Genomic DNA, 23,341 nt, shown 5'->3' with positions numbered 1-23,341 from the left:
CACGTGTTCTAGTCTTCAGGCCACTTTGAACTGATTTTCACATATGGCATAAAGTAGGAGTTCAATTTTATTCTTTTTCATGTGGATATCCAGCTTTCACATCATTCATTGAAGAAATTATCCTTTCCCAATTGTGTATTTTTGGAATCCTTGTTGAAGATATGTTGAATATATACATGTATGTGTTTTTCTGAGCTCCCTATCCTATTGCATTCATCTACATGTCTGTCTTTATGCCAGAACCAAACTGTTTTAATTATTATAGCTTTGTAATATATTTTGAATCAGGAATTGTGATGTCTCCAGCTTTATTCTTCTCTCTCATGGGTATACTGTGGATCCCCATGAATTTTAGGATTGTTCTTTTTTTTCCTGTTTCCATAAAAAATGCTACTGGAGTTTTAATAGGAGCACATTGAATCTATAGTAAATCTTTAGTAAAATGACCATGTTATTAACATTGTCTTCCATTCCAAGAATACAGAATGTCTATTTATTTATGTCTTCTTTAATTTCTTTCAGTAATGTTTTGTAGTTTTCAGTGTACCAGTATTTTACATCCTTGGTTAATTTTATATCTTACTATTATATTCTTTTTGAAGCAATTGTAAATGAGATTGCTTGCTTAATTTCTTTTTCATATAGCTTGTTGTTAGTACATAGAAACACAATTTACTTTTGTGTGTTGATTTTGTATCCTACAAATGAATTCATTTATTAGATGTAAAAGCTGTTTGTGGAGTCTTAGGGTTTTTACATATAAGATGATCTCATCTGCAAACAGGAATAATTTTACTTTCTCTTTCCTGATTTGGAGGAATTAATTAGTTAAGCCTAATTGCTCTAGCTAGGACTTTCACTACTACATTGACTAGAAGCGGTGAATGTAAACATCTATTTTCCTGATCTTAGAGAAAAAGCTTTCAGCTTTCCCCCCTTAAGCATAATATTAGCTCTGAGCCTTGTGAGCCTTCAATATATGGTTTATATATTGAGGTAAATTCCTTCTATATATTGTTGATAGTTTTTATCATAAGAGTGTGTTGAATTTTTTCACATGATTTTTCTGTATCTATAAAGATGATCATGTGACTTTTCCCCTTCATTTTGTTAGTGTGGTGTATCACATTAATTGATTTACATATGTTAAACCATTCTTGTATCCCAGATAAATCCCACTTGGTCATGGTGTCTGATCCTCTTATTGTATTGTTGAATTTTTTTTCCAGTGATTTACAGAGGACTTTCCCATGGATTTTGTTATAGATATTGAATTGTAGTTTACCTTTCTTGTGGTAGAAGGCTTAATATTGTTAAATATCCATTCTGACTTGAAGCTATCTATAGAGTCAATGCAATTCTATCAAAACCCCAATGGTATTTTTTTTACAGAAACAGAAATAGCAAGCCTAAAATTTATGTGGAAACATAAAAGACCCATAATAGCTAAAGCAATCTTGAGAAAAAAGGGCAAAGCTGGAGACTTCACAATTCCTGATTAAAAATATATTATGAAGATACAGTAATTAAAACAGTATTGTATGGCATAAAGAGAGACCTACAGATCAGTGGAAAAGGGAAGAGGGCCAGAAATAAATGCACACATATACAGTCAACATATCTTTGACAAGGCTGCCAAGAATACACAATGGGGAAAGGATAGTTTCTTCAACAAATGGTTTTGTGAAAATTGGATATCCACATGCAAAAGAATGAAACTGAACTTCTATCTTATGCCATACATGAAAATCAATGCAAAGTGGACTGAAGACTTGATTGTATGACTTGGAATTGTAAAACTCCTAGAAGAAAAAAGGGGAAAAATCTTCTTGACAATGACTTCTTAAATACCAAAAGCACTGGCAACAAAGAAAAAGCAGACAAATAGGACTACATCAAACTAAAATGATTCTGCACAGCAAAGAAAAGAAACAACATATAAAAAGGCAATCTATGCCACTCCAGTATTCTTGCCTAGAAAATTCCATGGACAGAGGAGCCTGGTTGGCTATAGTCCCTGGGGTCCCAAAGAGTCAGACATGACTGAGCATGCACACACACAAACTGAAGTTCACTGAGCTCAGTCAAGGATTTTCTTAAAAAAAAAAAAAAAAAAAAAAAAGGCAATCTATGGAATGGGAGTAAATATTTGGAAACTATATATCTAAGGGCTTAATATCCAAAATATATAAGAAACTTCTCTGCTCAGCAGTAAACAAACAAACATATAGCAATTAAAAAGAATGGTCAAAGGACTTACATAGACATGTTTTCAAAGAAGTCATACAAATGGCCAACAGGTATATAAAAGTATTCTCCACATCACTAATTATCAGGGAAATCCAAATCTTAACCATAATAAGATATCACTTCACTCCTGTTTAGAGAGCTATTCTTGAAGAAACAAAAGATGATTAGTATTTGCAAGAATGTAGAGAAACTGGACCCATAGTAAACTGTTAGGAATTAAAATTATTTAGTCACTATGGTAAACTACCATATAATCCAGAAATCCCACTTCTGGTTATATGTGCAAAATAATTGAAATCAGGGTCTTGAAGAGATATCAGTACTCTCATATTCATCGCAGCATTATTCCCAAAGGCCATGATAATTGAAACAATCTAAATGCCTGAGGATGGATAAAGGGATAAAGAAAATGTTGTATGTATCTTTTTATATACACACACACACACACACTAGAATATTATTCAGCCCTAAAAAGAATGGGAATTCTGCCATATGTGACAACATGGATAAATCTGGAGGACATTTGCTAATTAAAATAATGTAGTCACAGAAGGACAAATTCTATATTTGCATGAATATGAAGTGTCTTAACTAGTCAAACTCATAGACAGAGAGCAGAATGGTGATTCCAGAGAGAATCACCAGAGATAACAGGGAGCTGCTTTTCTATAGCTATAAAGTTTCATTTACATAAGATATGAATAAGTCCTTGAAACTTGCACAACAATAAGCATACAGCTAAGTCTAGTATATTGTGCCTTTAAATTAGCCTCCAGTTAAAATAAATAAATACATTAAAAAACAAATAAATAAAAGGAAAAAAATTAAGTACAGAGCTCATGGTGTTTTTGCCAGTTAAAAAACTAAGGCTAAGGTCTCGCCTAAAAAAAGAAATTTTGCCTTACAAGCTTTGGACCTACAAGCCCTATCCAAAGACAGCTTTGCTCTATGCCCACGAGTTCAAGCCTACCCATGATGTTTGAACCTGAATGCCTGGAGTTGCTTAGCCAGCCTTCACAATCACATAATGCAATTCTTATAATAAATTTCTTAATAATAATTTATCTCTTATTGGTTATGCTTCTCTTATTGAACCCTGACTGATATAAGGAGTTATAGTTAGATTCTGTATTCTTCAACTGGAGTGGTTCTGATGATAAATTATGTTTAAGAAAGCAAGTTACAGAGTAATATGTATAGTATAATTTGTATATTTTAGTATAATATTTATATTTTTATAAAGTCTTATGTGTATATGTTTATATGAACTTGAGATTAGTATGAAAAGAAACACATCAAATTAATACTGATTATCTCACACAGCATAGGAGCAACAGAGAAGGGAACAGAATGCTAAACTTTATTATATTTCCATATGTGCTTAAATGGTTATTATGACTATGTATTTTATAATTAAAAAATAAAAATAACAAAAATTATAGTAAATCCACATGACAGCCATAAAAATAATGATTAAAATAGTAAATGATTTAGAGAAATGTTAATGATATAATTTTAAGTGACAAAGATTAAATTTATATCTGTCATGAAGTGGCAGAGGTTGGGGGAGACAGAAATAAAGATTCAGGCACTCTAATTTTTTTTTTTTTTAATTTAGACACATAGGAAAAAAGATGGGAAGGAAATATACAAAAATATTTATAAAATTTATCTCTGGGTAATATGTTCATGTGTGATTTTTAGGTGTTTTTTTTCCTTGTATTTTGTGTTTTTTCCCCAAAATTTCTTTCAAAGAAAATGACTTACTGTTATAATTAGACCAAATTCTTAATATTTTTAAAAAGACGACTGTTGGGAAGCAATTTCTGGAAGCTTTTCTACAGTATGGGAGATATGTTGGAACCAGAGTGAATGGTATGACTCTTCTAGTTGATCTAGGATCTGCAAAAAGCACACTAAAACAATTCCTCTAATAGCACTAACAATCTAGGCAGTGTCAGAGATTGTTGGTGCCTTCCATTAGGACAAGCAGCCAGTAGAATTTCTGTAATGATTCTACATCATGTCCTAAAGCAGTGCCCAAATGCTAAAAGCAAACTGAATTCAATGGGACTTAAAGTGAATTATCAATAAGTACTCTACCCAAACCTGAGAAGACTTAGATAAGACTAAGCAGTGTCTTTCTGATGATCCTTCCTTGCCTCTGGACCATTTCAATCCCAATACTTCAGATAGGAAAATATATTTGTACCAGGACTCAAACGGTAGGCCCATTTTTTTAGAGGCAGCTCCTTCCAACTTGAATACAGATGTTTTAAGGTATAATTCTCCTCCCTTAGGCAGGAGAAGGCAATGGCACCCCACTCCAGTACTCTTGCCTAGAAAATCCCATGGGTGGAGGAGCCTGGTAGGCTGCAGTCCATGGGGTCGCTAAGAGTTGGGCATGACTGAGCGACTTCACTTTCACTTTTCACTTTCATGCACTGGAAAAGGAAATGCCAACCCACTCCATTGTTCTTGCCTGGAGAATCCCAGGGACGGGGAAGCCTGGTGGGCTGCCGTCTATGGGATCGCTCAAAGTCAGACACGACTGGAGCGACTTAGCAGAAGCAGGAGTGAGGCAAAACCAGAAACTCTGGTGTCTTCTCAAGGAATTTCAAAGCCTGGCTGTATTGTATTTTTTATGCCAGAAAGGCAGGACCACGAGCAGGAGACCGGATAGTACTTTGTAAACCACAAGGTTAAATGCTAAATCCCACAGTGGGAAAGCAGTATAAAAAGTATCTCTACCAGCTATATTCCCTTTGGAAAGGATTGAAACATGTAAAATATCATGTATGAAACGAGTTGCCAGTCCAGGTTTGATGCACGATACTGGATGCTTGGGGCTAGTGCACTGGGACGACCCAGAGGGATGGTATGGGGAGGGAGGAGAGAGGAGGGTTCAGGGTGGGGAACACATGTATACCTGTGGCAGATTCATTTTGATATTTGGCAAAACTAATACAGTTATGTAAAGTTTGAAAATAAAATAAAATTAAAAAAAAAAAAAAAGAGTATGGTTTAGTGTGATTCTACATCATGCAAATGGTCCTGGTTTTAAATCATGCAAGTGGCCCTGTTATATTTTCTATAATTTACTTTAAAATACTTTTATACAGAGAACATGATATATACAAGAACATTAATAGGGGCATTTAGTTAACACCTAAAGTGATCTAATCAGGAATACACACTCAAGAAGTGATTTGTTAACATACTGAATATTCAGAAGTCTTTGCTCAAGAGGCCACAACTACCAGCAGTCCAGTCACCTTAATTCGGGAGGCCTAATTAGTCTAATACATGTGAAAATGAATTTTCACTGATAAAAAAGGATGCTGTACAAGATGTGCCCTCTCCACAAATGTCATATAGGCACTTTAGCCTTCACAAGAACTGGGTATAAGAATCCAGTGAACCCTGCTGCTGCTGCTGCTGCTAAGTCGCTTCAGTCGAGTCCGACTCTGTGTGACCCCATAGACGGCAGCCCACCAGGCTCCCCCATCCCTAGGAATCTCCAGGCAAGAACACTGGAGTGGGTTGCCATTTCCTTCTCCAATGCATAAAAGTGAAAAGTGAAAGTGAAGTCGCTCAGCCGTGTCCAACTCCTAGCGACCCCATGGACTGCAGCCTACCAGGCTCCTCTGTCCATGGGATTTTCCAGGCAAGAGTACTGGAGTGGGGTGCCATTGCCTTAACCGCCAGTGAACCCTATAGCCTATATATATACTTCAAAAGGAAGCCTGAAATTTAAGATTGAAAATGGGTACTATATTTTGGCCTAATCAGAGGATTTTGTCACCAGACTTTGACTAGGAAGTTAGCTGAAAGTGAAAGTGAAAGTCTGTCAACCGCTTCCGACTCTTTGCAACCCCATGGACTGTATATAGTCCATGGAATTCTCCAGGCCAGAATGCTAGAGTATGTACCCATTCCCTTCTCCAAAATTACCAAATCTGCCTCAACTAACCTAAACTTTTCACAGAAGATGCTGTTGTGTATCTAAAGACAGAGCTGCGACTTCATTGAAATTACAGAACAGGCTGTATGACTGCTTTTGTGTTTGTTTGCTAATACACTTCCGTATGTTTGGGAGAATTGAGCCTGAGGTTTGATTTAAGTGTAATAATCTCATCTAGTAGTGATAATGTAGGGGAAATCAACCTCTAAGTATCACTTAACCCTGACTAATAGAAACTATTGTTATCTGCCAAAAAATAACCTAATAATAGGAAACCACATAAGTGGATTATGTCAGTTTGCAACACAAATCTCTCTGCCTCTAGAAAAATGAAAATTAATTTAACTCTTCTATGTTCTTCATATCCATATTCTTCTTTGTCCTCTCAGGTCACTTACCAATTTTTTCATCTTCCTGTACCATTTTCCTCTCTTCTCTGAAAGCTCTGAGCCAGCGTATCTTCTCCTCCAATTTCTTGGCAAAGAATAGATGTATCTCCTCAGTCTCCTTGTTGTGAAGCTTGAAGGCATTTTTCATGCTTACATTAAAGTCATCATCTCTGCCATCTTCAATGTCCACTACCTCATATTTATCCATATCAATGCGGCCTTTGTAGTATAGAATGTCTCTCCGGATCAGGTCCTAGACAGAAAGAAAGAAAAGGCTTTTTGTTGGAGGTATGTGGAGAGTGGGTATAAGGACAGTTGGCACATATGCACAGCAGAATGCTAACATTGCCATTGTTCTGGTGTATCAGTGAGAGGTGGTTTGGTTTAAATCTGGACAGGTTACCTTAGCTTATGACACTAACAGTTGGCTAACTAGATGCTATTAGAGAAATCCTCTGGCCTACATCCGTGGATTTTGTCTCAGACCTCAGCCTCAATGCATGTATGTGTTTACAACAAAACTGCTGATGTGAAGTAGGGGCAGTAAGCCACACATGCACTGCTACAAAGGGCTTTTCCTCTTCCAAAATATTTGAAAGCCTTCCAGAAGTATGAAATAAACTGACTAGTTGCCTGAAGTATACTCAGGAATCTAAGTAGGCCATCAAGACTGGCATATCAGAGAGGGGATGAGTGATAAGAGTAGCTAGGTAGTCGTAGGCTGCTGGCCAGGAAGGATTACCTAGAGAAGGTTGAACACTTAGAATTCTGGGGGTTTTTGGAAAAGGACTCGTCTAGCAGGAGAAATGTAGGGAAAGTGAATAAAAAGCTTCATATGTTGACATGGATGAATCTCACAAATCTTATTGCATGAGAAAAATAAAAGTAGTAGTTGGATACAAAACATATATTGCCTATCCATTATGATTATTATTTTTATTCTTGGGTATATGAAATTGAATTAAACCAAGTCTATTAGACACTCATAATTACTCAATGTATAGTGCCCTTATATCTCTATTCATTTACTTGCTTACTTACTTTTATTGACGTATTAAGTTTTGGTGAACCCAATGCCCATTCCAAAACCTATAACACCAAGGCAGCCCACATATTAAATCACATGTTCATAATTCCCCTGCTTTCTATTCTATATAATTTTATCTCATCTACATGTATTCTGTTTATATAAAGTTTAAAAAAACACAAAACAATGCCACATAATGTTTAGGGATATATACAAAAATTATAAGAAAAATACAACAATGATACATACCAAATTCAAGGGAATACAAAGAGGAGAATGGGGACAAGAAAGAAAAAAGGGAAATGGATGGAAGAGGGAGAGGAGGAAGATGATATTTATAATGATTTATTTCTTAAATTGAATGGTTTGCCTTGGAAACAAGCAGAGATGATTTTGTCGTTTTTGAGATTGCATCCAAATACTGCATTTCTGAAGCTTTTGTTGTCTATGAGGACTACTCCATTTCTTCTAAGGGATTCAAAATAAAGCAGGGCAAAGGCTAATAGAGTTTTGCCAAGAGAATGCACTGGTTATAGAAAACACCCTCTTCCAACAACATAAGAGACTACTCTACCCATTACTCTACACTCTCCAAGACTCTACACTCTACACATCACCAGATAGTCAATACTGAAATCAGATTGATTATATTCTTTGCAGACAAAGATGAAGAAGCTATATATAGTTAGCAAAAACAAGACTGGGAGCTGATCGTGGCTCAGATGAGTCCAGTTCAGTTCAGTCGCTCAGTCGTGTCTGATTCTTTGTGACCTCATGAACTACAGCAGGCTAGGCCTCCCTGTCCATCACCAACTCCCGGAGTTCACCCAAAACCATGTCCATTGAGTCGATGATGCCATCCAAATATCACATCCTCTATCATACCCTTCTCCTCCTGCCCTCAATTTTTCCCAGCATCAGGGTCTTTTCCAATGAGTCAGCTCTTTGCATCAGGTGGCCAAAGTATTGGAGTTTCAGCTTCAACATCAGTCCTTCCAATGAACACCTAGGACTGATCTCCTTTAGGATGCACTGGTTGGATCTCCTTGCAGTCCAAGGGGCTCTCAAGAGTCTTCTCCAACACCACAGTTCAAAAGCATCAATTCTTTGGTGGTCAGCTTTCTTTGTAGTCCAAGTCTCACATCCATACATGACCACTGGAAAAACCATAGCCTTGACTAGACGGACCTTTGTTGGCAAAGCAATGTCTCTGCTTTTTAATATGCTGTCTATGTTGGTCATAACTTTGCTTCCAAGGAGTAAGTGTCTTTTAATTTCATGGCTGCAGTCACCATCTGCAGTGAGTTTGGAGCCCAAAAAAATCAAGTCTGACATTGTTTCCACTGTTTCCCCATCTATTTGCCATGCAATGACAGGACTGGATGCCATGATCTTAGTTTTCTGAATGTTGAGCTTTAAGTCAACTTTTTGACTCTCCTCTTTCACTTTCATCAAGAGGCTCTTTAGTTCTTCTTCACTTTCTGCCATAAGGGTAGTATCATCTGCATATCTGAAATTATTGATATTTCTCCTAGCAATCTTGATTCCAGCTTCTGCTTCCTCCAGCCCAGTGTTTCTCATGATGTCCTATGCATATAAGTTAAATAAGCAGAGTGAAAGTATATAGCCTTGACATACTCCTTTTCCTATTTGGAACCAGTTTGTTGTTCCATGTCCAGGTTTAACTGTTGCTTCCTGACCTGCATACAGGTTTCTCAAGAAGCAGGTCAGGTGATCTGTTATTCCTATCTCTTTCAGAATTTTCCACAGTTTATTTTGATCCACACAGTCAAAGGCTTTGGCATAGTCAATAAAGCAGAAATAGATGTTTTTCTGGAACTCTCTTGCTTTTTTGATGATCCAGCAGATGTTGGCAATTTGATCTCTGGTTCCTCTGCATTTTCTAAAACCAGCTTGAACATCTGAAAGTTCACAGTTCACATACGGCTGAAGCCTGGCTTGGAGAATTTTGAGCATTACTTTACTAGCATGTGAAATGAGTGCAATTGTGCAGTAGTTTGAGCATTCTTTAACATTGCCTTTCTTTGGGGTTGGAATGAAAACTGACTTTTTCCAGTCCTGTGGCCACTGCTGAGTTTTCCAAATTTGCTGGCATATTGAGTGCAACACTTTCATAGGATCATCTTTCAGGATTTGAAATAGCTCAACTGGAATTCTATTACTTCCACTAGCTTTGTTCATGTGATGCTTCCTAAGGCCCACTTGACTTCACATTCCAGGATGTCTGGCTCTAGGCGAGTGATCACACCATCGTGATTATCTGGGTCATGAAGGTCTTTTTTTGTACAGTTCTTCTGTGTATTCCTGCCACCTCTTCTTAATATCTTCTGCTTCTGTTAGGTCCCTACCTTTTATGTCCTTTATTGAGCCCATTTTTGCATGAAATGTTCCCTTGGTATCTCTACTTTTCTTCAAGAGATCTCTAATGTTTTCCATTCTTTTGTTTTCCTCTATTTCTTTGCACTGATCAATGAGGAAGGCTTTCTTATGGCTCAGATCATGAATTCCTTATTACCAAATTCAGACTTAAATTGAAGAAAGTAGGGAAAACCACTAGACCATTCAAATCCCTTATGATTACACAGTGGAAGTGACAAACAGATTCAAGGGATTACATCTGATAGACAGAGTGCCTGAAGACCTATGGATGGAGGTTCATGACATTGTATATGAGGCAGTGATCAAGACCATCCTCAAGAAAAAGAAATGCAAAAAGGCAAAATGGTTGTCTGAGGAGGCCTTACAAATAGCTGAGAAATGGAGAGAAGCTAAAGGCAAAGGAGAAACAGAAAGGTATACCCGTTTGAATGCAGAGTTCCAAACAGCAAGGAGAATAAGAAAGTCTTCCTCAGTGATCAATGCAAAGAAATAGAAGAAAACAATAGGATGGGAAAGACTAGAGATCTCTTCAAGAAAATTAGAGATACCAAGGGAACATTTCATGCAAAGATGGGCTCGATAAAGGACAGAAATGTTATGGACCTAACGGAAACAGAAGATATTAAGAAAAGGTGGCAAGAATACACAATAGAACTATACAAACAAGATCTTAATGACCCAGATAACCGTGATAGTGTGATCATTAACCCAGAGCCAGACATCCTGGAATGTGAAGTCAAGTGGGCCTTAGGAAGCATCACTACCAACAAAGCTAGTGGAGGTGATGGAATTCCAGTTGAGCTATTTCAAATCCTGAAAGATGATGCTGTGAAAGTGCTGCACTCAATATGCCAGCAAATTTGGAAAACTCAGCAGTGGCCACAGGACTGGAAAAGGTCAGTTTTCATTCTAATCCCAAAGAAAGGCAAAGCCAGAAATGTTCAAACTACTGCACCATTGCCCTCATCTCACACGCTAGCAAAGTAATGCTCAAAAGTCTTCAAGCCAGGCTTCAACAGTACATGAATTCTGAATTTCCAGATGTTCAAGCTGGATTTAGAAAAGGCAGAGGAACCAGAGATCAAATTGCCAACATCCGTTGGGTCATGGAAAAAGCAAGAGCGTTCCAGAGAAACATCTACTTCTGCATTATTGACTACCCCAAAGTCTTTGACTGTGTGGATCTCAACAAACTGTGGAAAACTCTTTAAGAGATGGGAATGCCAGACTACCTTACCTGCCTCCTGAAAAATCTGTATACAGGTCAAGAAGCAACAGTTAGAGCTGGACATGGAACAACAGACTGGTTCCAAATTGGGAAAGGAGTACGTCAAGGCTGTATATTGTCAGCAATTTCTGCTTATTTAACTTACATGCAGAATCCATCATGCTAACTGCCAGGCTGGATGAAGCAAAATCTGGAATCAGGATTGCCAAGAGAAATATCAGTAACCTCAGATATGTAGATGACACCACCCTTATGGCAGAAAGTGAAGAAGAACTAAAGAACCTCTTGATGAAAGGGAAAGAGGAGAGTGAAAAAGCTGGCCTAAACTCAACATTCAAAAAACTAAGGTCATGGCATCTGGTCCCATCACATAATGGCAAATAGATGGGGAAACAATGGAAACAGAGACAGACTTTATTTTCTTGGGCTCCAGAATCACTGCAGATGGTGACTGCAGCCATGAAATTAAGACATTTGTTCCTTGGAAGAAAAGCTATGACCAACATAGACAGAATATTAAAAAGCAGAGACATTACTTTGCCTACAAAGGTCCCTCTAGTCAAAGCTATGATTTTTCCAGTAGTCATGTATGGATGTGAGAGTTGGAGTATAAAGAAAGCTGAGCACCAAAGACTTGACGCTTTTGAACTGTGGTGTTGGAAAATACTCTTGAGAGTCCCTTGAACTGCAAGGAGATCAAACCAGTCCATCCAAAGGGAAATCAGTCCTGAAATTTCATTGACAGGACTGATGCTGAAGCTGAAACTCCAATACTTTGGCCACCTGATGCAAAGAGCTCACTCATTGGAAAAGACCCTGATGCTTGGAATGATTGAAGGCGGAAGGAGAAAGGGATGGCAGAGGATGAGATGGTTGGATGGTGTCACCGACTTAATGGACATGAGTTTGAGCAAACTCTGGGAGTTGGTGACGGACAGGGAGTTTGAGATGGACAGGGAAGCCTTGTGTGCTTCAGCCCATGGGGTCGCAAAGAGATGGACAGGACTGAGCGACTGAACTGAACTGATGTCATATTCCCCGGTCTTCCTAGGTGGCGCTGTGGTAAAGAACCTGCCAGCCAATGTAGGAGACCTAAGAGACATGGGTTTGATCCTTGGGTCAGAAATATCCCCTGGAGGAGGGCATGGCAACCCACTCCAGTATACTTGCCTGGAGAATCCCATGGATAGAGGAGCCTGATGGGCTTTAGTTCATAGGGTCTCAGAGACTTGGACGTGACTGAAGGGACTTAGCATACATATATTCAGATTCCCAATCCTAAGTCTTCACACTGCATGGTAAACAGAGCTTTTCTGTAGGGTGGGGAAAACTGTCTTTAAGGATTCTCAGCATAGCTCTGTCAATCTCAAAACCCTAGGCTGCCAAATACATCATGGTGTTCTTTTCTTTCCATAATGATTATGCATATAAATCATTTTATTTATAATCAATCTCTAAGTTTTTGCATAGAGATTGGTTCTAATCCATTGGGTAATCCTGATAGCAAGTTTACAAGAAAGATAGGTCTGCTATACAGAGTGGGACAATGTAGTTACAAGTCTGTTTCAGAGTTTGGATTCCTTTTACCATGCTCAAATTGGACAAGTTCAGTCCTGCCAAAATAATGGGGTGGCTCCTTGATGGTTCAGCAGGTTAAGAATCCATCTGTCTGCAACACAGGAGACACAGGAGATGTGGGTTCAATCCCTGGGTCAGGAAGACTCCCTGAGTAGGAAATGGCAATCCACTGCAGTATTCTTGCCTGGAAAATTCCATGGAGGAGCCTGGTGGGCTACAGTCCAAAGGGTTATAAAGAGTCAGACATGACTGAGCGACTAAGCATACATGCACACTCATGAACTAACTTCTATAATCCCCAGGAACACTTTGTGAAACAATATGCATAAAAAGTTGGCCCTGTCAAACTAACTACAAAAGCAGGACAAGCTGAGGAGAATGTATCAATGTAGTCTACTTTGATCCTGTAAAGGCTTGAAACCTACCTTACAAAACATAATACACATGCACATAGACCTGGACCACACAGCTAATAGGTGGGTGCCCACCTGGCTAGAATATAGGCAGATTCAACCCTCCCTCTATTCCTAACTTCAGCCTGCTGCTTCCTTTCCCTCTGAATTGGTGTGTCATAAACATTATTAGCCTTCAAAATCTTTAATAGTTTTCAAAAATGGAAAGGATGCACATGATTTTAGAGCTAAATTAAAAGCATCAACTAAACCTCCTATTGTTTCTTTAGGTATTTGAGGATAATAATGAATGACAGAGAATTCTGTCTTTGTGGCAGGGGAATAGGACTAGAGGGATGTGTCATTAAAATTCTCCCTTTTCCTGGTCTTTCTGGCTCCCCAGAGGGTTGAAAGTGAGCTTTCAGACATCAGATTAGTCATAAAGCTAAGTGAAGGGATGTGCTAGGAATGATTAAGAATGACCCACTGTTCAGAAAACTGACCAGAAAGGGTAGCTAAGGCCACTAAGCAGCACAGAATGGTGGAAAGAACATTGGTTAGAGTTTAAAGTTCTGAGTTTGAATTTTAGCTGCTTAACCTCCTAGCTGTGTGGTACTGGGCAAATTAACCTTGCTGAGGCTCAATTCCCTCAACTATAAAACTAGGAGAGTCATATTTACCTTGTAAAATTGTTGTAAATCTCAAATCTAAACATGCAGTATCCAGGTCATGAGGCTAGCCTTACCTGATAAACATGGTGCTGAGCTTTCTTGCTTTCAGACCAGTGTTTCATAGATCTTAAAAACTCCTTTTGATAAATGTAAAAAAACCCATTGCCTCCTTTAGTTCATTTGAACTTTCAAAGTAAGTTAAATATTGTGATAGAAAAGAAATCAAAGTTAAAGCAACTCTGAATGTTTTAAAATTTACATAGCTACCCCACTGTCCCTGGAAATTCCATAAACCCTTTCAGGGCAGGGGTGGTATTAGTGGTGGGTGGCAAATACTGTTTGCTACTCACTCACCAAAATCACAGATCTATACCTGGGCTCACACTACTATCCCCTCCCTGACCTAAAGAAGCCTTCTATTCCAGTCCTTTCAGACTTTAAGATCAAATTCACACATTCTTCTTCCTCAAAGAAGCCTTCCATGACTGCACCCTCTAGATCACATCACTACAGTTTTCCTTTTCTGAATGCTAGCACTGACTATGAAGACTATGAAGACACTTATGAAGACAACTATAAAGACTATGAAGACAACTGGCATTCAATTACCACCCTAGTGATTTTGCATTAGTTCTGTTTTATATGTTTTATTGCTAATTTTGTCTGTCCATTCAGGTTGTGCCCCGTACTGAGCTTTCCTTGGTTTTGCCTCACTTAGGAGTTATCCAGGGAAAGAAAGCTGATAAAGGCTCAAACATTTTTTCTGCTCAGCTTCCACACATAGCAAGGGGACAAAGCTCTCCTGGGCCCTAGTTGCCTGTGGGACTACTGGGACTGGGATGCCCACACGCCAGTTGTTAATGGTGATCTGAGTGCTTTCAAAGGCACATGGTGAATAGGTGCTCCCTACAGATGCTATTTCGGAGAAGGCAATGGCACACCACTCCAGTACTCTTGCCTGGAAAATCCCATGGACGGAGGAGCCTGGTGGGCTGTATAGTCTATGGAGTCGCTAAGAGTTGGACACGACTGAGCAACTTCACTTTCACTTTTCACTTTCATGCATTGGAGAAGGAAATGGCAACCCACTCCAGTGTTCTTGCCTGGAGAATCCCAGGGATGGGGGAGCCTGGTGGGCTGCCGTCTATGGGGTCGCACAGAGTTGTACACGACTGAAACGACTTAGCAGCAGCAGCACAGATGCTATTTAGACTTCCCTGGTGGCTCAGACGGTAAAGCGTCCGTCTACAATGTGGGAGACCAGGGTTCGATCCCTGGGTGAGGAAGATCTCCTGGAGAAGGAAATGGCAACCCACTCCAGTATTCTTGCCCAGAAAATCCGATGGATGGAGGAGCCTGGTAGGTTACAGTCCATGGGGTCACAAAGAGTTGGACAGGACTGAGCTTTCACTTTCACTTTCACAGATGCTATTTGGGTCTTCACAGATGCTATTTGGGTCTTCACAATTTCTCTGTCTAAATGGGGTTGTTTCTAATAGGATGGCCACCTTCCTCCTTTTCCTTTCTACTCATCCAAGTTGGAGGAGATTAAGGGAGCTAGTGCTTCTCTAGGATGGTCCTGGCATCTGCAGCCAAGCACTCTGGCCCTGGCTCTAGCCATGTCTCCAGCAAGGAGCTTATCCCCATCCCTGACATTATGTGATTGAAACAGCTGGGAGCTGTTTGAACTTGGCCTCACTGGGTATTTATGGGGTTTACTGAAACACTATAGTACATTTTGTACAAATGGCAGATGCTGCAGTCTGGGGAATGTAACTGTTCAGGATTGAAGTTTGCCTCACTTGCTTGTCAGTAAGGTTCTCCCTACCTCTTTTGAGGGGTCCCTGGCTACTCACCTCTAGCCTAACAACCCTGGCTTTCTCTTCAGATCCTGGGGAAGGCACATGGTGCTATGACTGGATTTGTCTTTATCATTATAGCATTGCAGCATCTAGAATACATTCTTTTTTTAATTAATTTATTTTAATTGGAGGCTAATTACTTTACAATATTGTAGTGGTTTTTGCCAAGCATTGACATAAATCAGCCATAATAACAACAACGACAACAATGAACACTTAAACAACAGATATTATGCAGCAGACACTACTCTAAATGCTTTCCCCCCAGCTTTATTGAGGTATAAATAACAAAACTTACATGTATTTAAGGTATACAATTTGATGTTTATATATATATATGTATTATGTAATGATCATCACAATCAAGTTAATTAACATATCAATCATCTCACATAGTTATCTTTTTTTGAGATGAGAAAATACTTCAGATATATTTTCTTAGCAAATTTCAATTATACAGTACAGTGTTGCTAACTATAGTCACCATATGTATAATACATTAGCTATCCAAAACTCATTTATCCTACATAACTGAAAGTTTTTACCCTTTGACCAACATCTCCCCATTTTCTCCACCCAAATGAGCCCCCGCAACCACCAATCTACTCTCTACCTCTATGAGTTGGACTGTTTTAAATTCCATATATAAATGAGATAATACAGTATTTGTCTTTCTCTGCCTTATTTTACATAGAATAATACCTTCCAGGTTCAACCATGTTGTTGGGCACAGCAGGGTTTCTTTCTTTTTCAAATACTTAATAATATCACATTGTGTATATGTGTGTGTGTATGATGTTACCTTTATGTGTTCATCCCTTGGCAACTACACTTTGCATTTATTAACTTAAATCATCCTATCTTACAAGTTAGGTACTGTTATAATCCCATTTTATGAGTAACTGTGGACATAGAGCAGTTAAGAAACTTGCCCAGGAATAAAAGCTACCATTTATGGCATAGCTGGGATTTGAGTCTAAGCTATCTGGCTCTAAAAACCTGTTCTTGTTTTAACCACTGTGTATACAGTCATGAAGTTAAAAGATGCGTACTACTTGGCAGGAAAGTTATGAACAAACTAGAGAGCATATTAAAAAGCAGAGACATTACTTTGCCAACAAAGGTCCATCTAGTCAAGGTTATGGTTTTTCCAGTAGTCATGTGTGGATGTGAGAGTTGGACTATAAAGAAAGCTGAGCACCGAAGAATTGATGCTTTTGTACTGTGGTGTTGGAGAAGACTCTTGAGAGTCCCTTGGACTGCAAAGACCAGTCCATTCTAAAGGAAATCAGTCCTGAGTGTTCATTGGAAGGACTGATGTTGAATCTGAAACTCCAATACTTTGGCCACCTGATGCGAAGAACTGACTCATTTGAAAAGACCCTGATGCTGGGAAAGATTGAAGGCAGGAGAAGAAGGGGATGACAGAGGATGAGATGGTTAGATGACATTACCAACTCAATGTACATGAGTTTGAGTAAACTCTGGGAGTTGGTGATGGACAGGGAGGCCTGGCGTGCTGCAGTTCATGCGGTCTCAAAGAGTTGGACACGACTGAGTGACTGAACTGATACTGCCTCTGAATAAAAACTTCCTGAATTAATGATCACTAAATATTTACTGTGTGCCAGGCCCTATAACTGCATTACCTCATTTAACACTGAGATACAACACACTTGTACATGTACATGAACTTGCATGAGGTACAACAACATGCAACACTTCCTTGCATGTAGATACTATTCAGTTCATCTTGATGATTCCCATTTTGCAAATGAGGGGATAATAAAAGGCACCCAGGAGGTGTCCAAGATTACATAGCTGATGGGAAAAAGTAAATTGGTGGTCTCTTGTCTGGCTCTAGAACCCATGACCTTAACATTATAGTTCACTGCATCCCATTACTTCAAGTGATTCTCCTCAAATCCTCCTGAGGTGAATTCTATCATCAGGTTGACTTGACATTGATTAGAATAAAGACTTAAAGAACTGATGCAAGGTTAAGCAAATTAGTAAGAGATAGTACAGTCTTGGACTCAAGTGTTCTTGTTTTAAATCCACTGGTTTTAAAGTAGAAATCTTTTTTTCTACTCTATTCCATCTTTGATGCATTTTTGAGTTGTACCAAATGCCTCAACCTCCAAGTCTGGCCCTTTAGTTCATGAAAAAATGGTCCAAAGGCAGAAAGTTCCATGAACAGAAGAAATTATCTCTCCAGCATCCCTACATTCAATTTAGTTCCAATTCTCTCAGAATATGATGAAAGCAACAAAAAACTAAGCAGTTATGATGCAGGGGACAACAGAGCATGTCCAGACTGGCACAATTGATGAAAGATAGGGAAAAGGCTGTTTGCGGCAACAGCAGAGTTGTAACAATATTGGTGGATGATTGACAGAGGAGAGGGAAAAGGGGTTCTCTCTTCCTCAATAAAATATGAAAGGGAAGAAACAAAAAAGGGTAAAATTTCCAGAAGCAACTAAATCATTTCCAATATAATCATCTCAGGAGGAAAATAACAAAAAAAATATTAAACAAAATTAAATTCAGATAACAATTATATGTACTACTGTGGGCAAAAATTCCTGAGAAGAAATGGATTAGCCCTCACAGTCAACAAAAGAGTTCAAAATGCAGTACTTGGGTGAAATGAAAGTGAAAGGTGCTCAGTCATGTCTGACTTTTTGCAACCCCATGGACCATACAGTCCATGGAATTCTCTAGGCCAGAATACTGGAGTGGGTAACCTTTCCCTTCTCCAGGGGATCTTCCCAACCCAGGAATCAAACTGGGGCCTCCTGCATTGCAGGCAGATTCTTTACCAACTGAGCTATCAGGAAATCCTAGCACTTGGGTACAATCTCAAAAACAACAGAATGATCTCGGTTTGTCTCCAAGGCAAACCATTCAATATCACAGTAAGCCAAATCTATGCTCCAACCACTAATGCCAAAGAAGCTGAAGTTGAACAGTTCTGTGAGGACCTACAAGACCTTCTAGAATCAACATCCAAAAAAGATGTCCTTTTCATCATAGAGGACTAGAATGCAAAAGTAGGAAGTCAAGAGATACCTGGAGTAACAGGCAAGTTTGGCCTTGGAGTACAAAATGAATCCGGGTAAAAGCTAACAGTTTTGTCAAGGGAACACACCAGTCATAGCAAACACCCTCTTCCAACAACACAAGAGACAACTCTACACATGGACATCACCAGATGGTCAACATTGAAAACCAATGATGGAGAAGTTGTATACAGTCAGCAAAAAACAAGACCTGGAGCTGACTCAGATCATGAGCTCCTTATTGCAAAATTCAGGCTTAAATAGAAGAAAGTAGGGAAAACCACAGGCCATCAAATCCCTTATGATTATACCATGTAGGTGACAAATAGATTCAAGAGATTAGATCTGGTAGACAGAGTCCCTGAAGAACTATGGACAGAGGTTTGTAACAATGTACAGGAGGCAGTGACCAAAACCATTCCAAAGAAAAAGAAATTCAAGAAACCAAAGTGGTCGCCTGAGGAGGCTTTACAAATAGCTAAGAAAAGGAGAGAAGCAAAAGGCAAAGGAGAAAGGTAAAGATATATCAAACTGAATGAAGAGATCCAAAGAATAACAAGGAGAGAGAAGAAAGACTTCTTAAGCAAACAATGCAAAGAAACAGAAGAAAGCAATAGAATGGGAAAGACTAGAAATCGCTTCAAAAAAATTGGAGATATCAGGGGGACATTTCATGCAAGGATGGGCATGGTAAAGGGCAGAATTGGTAAGGACCTAACAAAAGCAGAAGAGATTAAGAAGAGATGGCAAGAATAGACAGAAGAACTATACAAAAAAGGTCTTAATGACTCGGATAAACACAAATATGTAGTCACTCTTCTAGAACCACACATCCTGGAGTGTGAAGTCAAGTGGGCCTTAGGAAGTATTACTGCAAACAAAGCCAGTGGAGGTGATAGAATTCCAGCTGAATTATTTCAAATCCTAAAAGATGATGCTGTTAACAAGCTACACTCAATATGTCAGCAAATTTGGAAAACTCAGCAGTGGCCAAAGGACTAGAAAAGGTCAGTTTTCATTCCAATCTCAAAGAAGAGCAATGCCAAAGAATGTTCAAACTACTGTACAGTAGTGCTCATTTCATAAGCTGGCAACTCAAAATCCTTTGAGCTAGGCTTCAGCAGTACATGAACTGAGAAACTCCAGATGTACAAGCAAGGTCTAGAAAAGGCAGAGGAACCAGACGCCAAATTACCAACATTCATTGGATCATAGAGAAAGCAAAGGAATTTCAGAAAAATATCTGTTTCTGCTTCATTAACTATGCTAAAGTCTTTGTGTGGACGACAACAAACTGCGGACAATTCTTAAAGAGATGGGAATGCCAGACCACCTTACCTGTCTCCTGAGAAGGCTGTATGCAGGTCAAGAAGCAACTTTTAGAACAGGACATGGAACAATGGACTGGTTCAAAATTGGCAAAGGAGTATGTCTAGGTTGTATATTGTCACCCTGTTTATTTAATTTAGATGCAGGGTATATCATGAGAAATGCCAAGCTGGATGAATCACAAGCTGGAATCAAGATTAGCGGGAGAAATATCAACAGCCTCAGATATGCAGATAATGCCACTCTAATGGCAGAAAGTGCAGAGGAACTAAATAGCCTCTTAATGAGGGTGAAGGAGGAGAGTGAAAAAGTTGGCTTAAAACTCAACACTCAAAAAAGTAATATCATGGCATTCAGTACCATCACTTCATGGCAAATAGATGGGGAAAAATTGGGAGCAGTGACACAGTTTATTTTCTTGGGTTCCAAAATCATTGCAGACAGTGACTGCAACCAGGAAATTAAAAGATGCTTGCTCCTTGGAAGAAAAGCTATGACAAACCTAGACAGCATTTTAAAAAGCAGAGATATGACTTTGCCAACAAAGTATAGTCAAAGCTATGGTTTTCCAGTAGTCATGTATGGATGTGAGATTTGGACCATAAAGAAGACTGAGCACTGAAGAATTGATTCTTTCAATCTGTGGTGCTGGAGAAGACTCTTGAGAGTCCCTTAGACTACAAGGAGATCAAATCAGTCAATCCTGAGGGAAATCAACCCTGAATATTCATTGGAAGGACTGATGCTGTTGATGCTGAAGCTGAGGCTCCAATACTTTGGCCACCTGATGAGAAGAGCATATATTCATTGGAAAGGACACTGATACTGGGAAAGATTGATAGCAGGAGGAAAAGAGGCCAAGAGAGGATGAGATGACTGGATAGCGTCACCTATTCAATGGACATTAGTTTGAGCAAACTCAGGGAGATACTGAAGGACAGAGAAGCCTGGTGTGCGGCAGTCCATGAGGTCACATAGAGTCAGACACGATTTAGTGACTGAACAACAACAACAAGATGCAGAGGAGCAGAAATTTAAGTGATATCATAATGGACAAGAAAACAAAAAAAAGGCTTATCTAGATTTTTCAAAACAAAAGTGACAAAGAAGGAAGCAGCAAAAGTTAAGGAAGAGATCACTTAGTTAGAAGCCACTGGTGTCATTTTCCACCAAGTATAATGACCCTTAGAAAGCATCTTCATATATATATTCACACACATATATGCACACTCTGAAACAAGCTACACATTTTTCAAGCTGTTATAAGTGGTGTACACAATCCCAGCTTCCAGATGGGGAAACTTTAGCTTAACTTTTTGGGAATGAACAGAATCTTGAGAGCTGGATGAGAACTTATTAATAATAACTGGGCCAAATTATCTCAGGAGTCAGGTCTTTCAATCTCTCTTATACTATCTCTGGCAGAAAAACATCTAGCTCACTTGGTGGTACATCTAGTGATGGAGGGGCTTCCCCGATGGCTCAGTGGGTAAAGAATTCACTTGCAATGTAGGAAATGGAGGTTTGATCCCTGGGTTGGGAAGATCCCTTGGAGGAGGAAATGGCAACCCACTCCAGTATTCTTGCCTGGAGAATCTCATCAACAGAGGACTGAGCATGCATGCTAGTGATGGAGGCCTCACTATCTTACAAGGCTGATTATTTCTTTATTGGGTTGGGAGAAGACTAACAAGTACCTACTAGGTGTAAGGCCCTCTATCAGCCATTTTATATGCACTGATTTCATTTAATCTTCACAATTCTGTAGAGTAGCTGTTATCTCCATTTTACAGACAATGAAATAAAAGTGGAGGAAGTGAAAAGTCATTTGTTTGAAATCATGTAGTTAGGGAGTGCTGGAACTAAGGAGCCCAAAATCTGACCATAAATTTTATGCTTTTTCTACCACTCCACATTCCTTCTATCTCCAAGGAAACCTTAGAAAATCTGAAGCACCAGGCTAAAATCATGATATTTTCTATCTAGTGCAACCTGCTCATCAACTACTCTAATTAATGGCAAGATAGAAACTGGATTTTATGTGACATGATCTGCTGTTAGGAAACCAATGGTGAGTCCCTGTCACTGTACCTCCATTTTAATGTTCACCTCTGTTGATAATCTATTATAGAATTCTGACAAGCTCAATGGGAATAATGACATAGAGGTTACTAATGAAAAGTCTGGAGCTAGCTTTCCTAGATTCAATTCCTGGCTCCATCACTCAATAGCTATGATATCACCTTGGGCAAATTATATTGGGTTGGTCAACAAGTTCCTTTGTTTTTTTAAGCAAAAATAAAAGATACATTTTTCATTTTCACCAAGAACTTTATTGAACAATATATTCAGGGTTTTGTTCCATTACCTTCTGTCAATTTTTAGGCAACTTCATAACCATATAACTTCTCTGTACCTCACTTTATATATATCTAAAATGGGAAAAATAATAGTACTTACCTCATATGTTTGTTGTGATGATTAAATTGAGTTAATGAAAATAAAGGTCTTAGAACAGAATCATAGAGGTACACAGTGAATGTTAGTCCATCATTGTCAATCTATATTTTCTAGAATCTTTTAAATTTTGAAAAGTGGTACAATGTGAACCGTGAACTTCCAGATGTTCAAGCTCGTTTTAGAAAAGGCAGAGGAACCAGAGATCAAATGGCCAACATCCACTGGATCATCAAAAAAGGAAGAGAGTTCCAGAAAAACATCTATTTCTGCTTTATTGACTATGCCAAAGCCTTCCACAATAAACTGTGGAAACTTCTGAAAGAGATGGGAATACCAGACTACCTGACCTGCCTCGTGAGAAACCTGTATGCAGGTCAGGAAGCAACAGTTAGAACTAGACATGGAACAACAGATTGGTTCCAAATAGGAAAAGGAGTACGTCAAGACTGTATATTGTCACCCTGCTTATTTAACCTATATGCAGAGTACATCATGAGAAACACTGGGCTAGAAGAAGCACATGCTGGAATCAAGATTGCCAGTAGAAATATCAATAACCTCAGACATGCAGATGACACCACCCTTATGGCAGAAAGTGAAGAGGAACTAAAAAGCCTCTTGATGAAAGTGAAAGAGGAGAGTGAAAAGTTGGCTTAAAGCTCAACATTCAGAAAACGAAGATCATGGCATCTGGTCCCATCACTTCATGACAAATAGATGGGAAAACAA

General features: G+C 38.9%; 1 protein-coding gene across 13 annotated transcripts in view; it reads right to left on the bottom strand.

Moving 5' to 3' along the window:
• ARHGEF9 (Cdc42 guanine nucleotide exchange factor 9) overlaps window positions 1-23,341 on the bottom strand; it is a 547,099-nt gene that overhangs the window by 22,249 nt on the left and 501,509 nt on the right. For all 13 annotated transcript variants that reach the window (XM_055564524.1, XM_055564523.1, XM_055564525.1 and 10 more), the window contains one exon: window positions 6,613-6,856. In XM_055564524.1, coding sequence (XP_055420499.1) covers window positions 6,613-6,856 — 244 coding nt within the window. The remainder of the gene's footprint in view (window positions 1-6,612; window positions 6,857-23,341) is intronic.

The sequence above is a fragment of the Bubalus kerabau genome, chromosome X (assembly GCF_029407905.1).
Source record: "Bubalus kerabau isolate K-KA32 ecotype Philippines breed swamp buffalo chromosome X, PCC_UOA_SB_1v2, whole genome shotgun sequence".
In the NCBI taxonomy this organism is placed as follows: Eukaryota; Metazoa; Chordata; class Mammalia; order Artiodactyla; family Bovidae; genus Bubalus; species Bubalus kerabau.
This window is presented reverse-complemented; position numbering and strand designations above follow the sequence as displayed.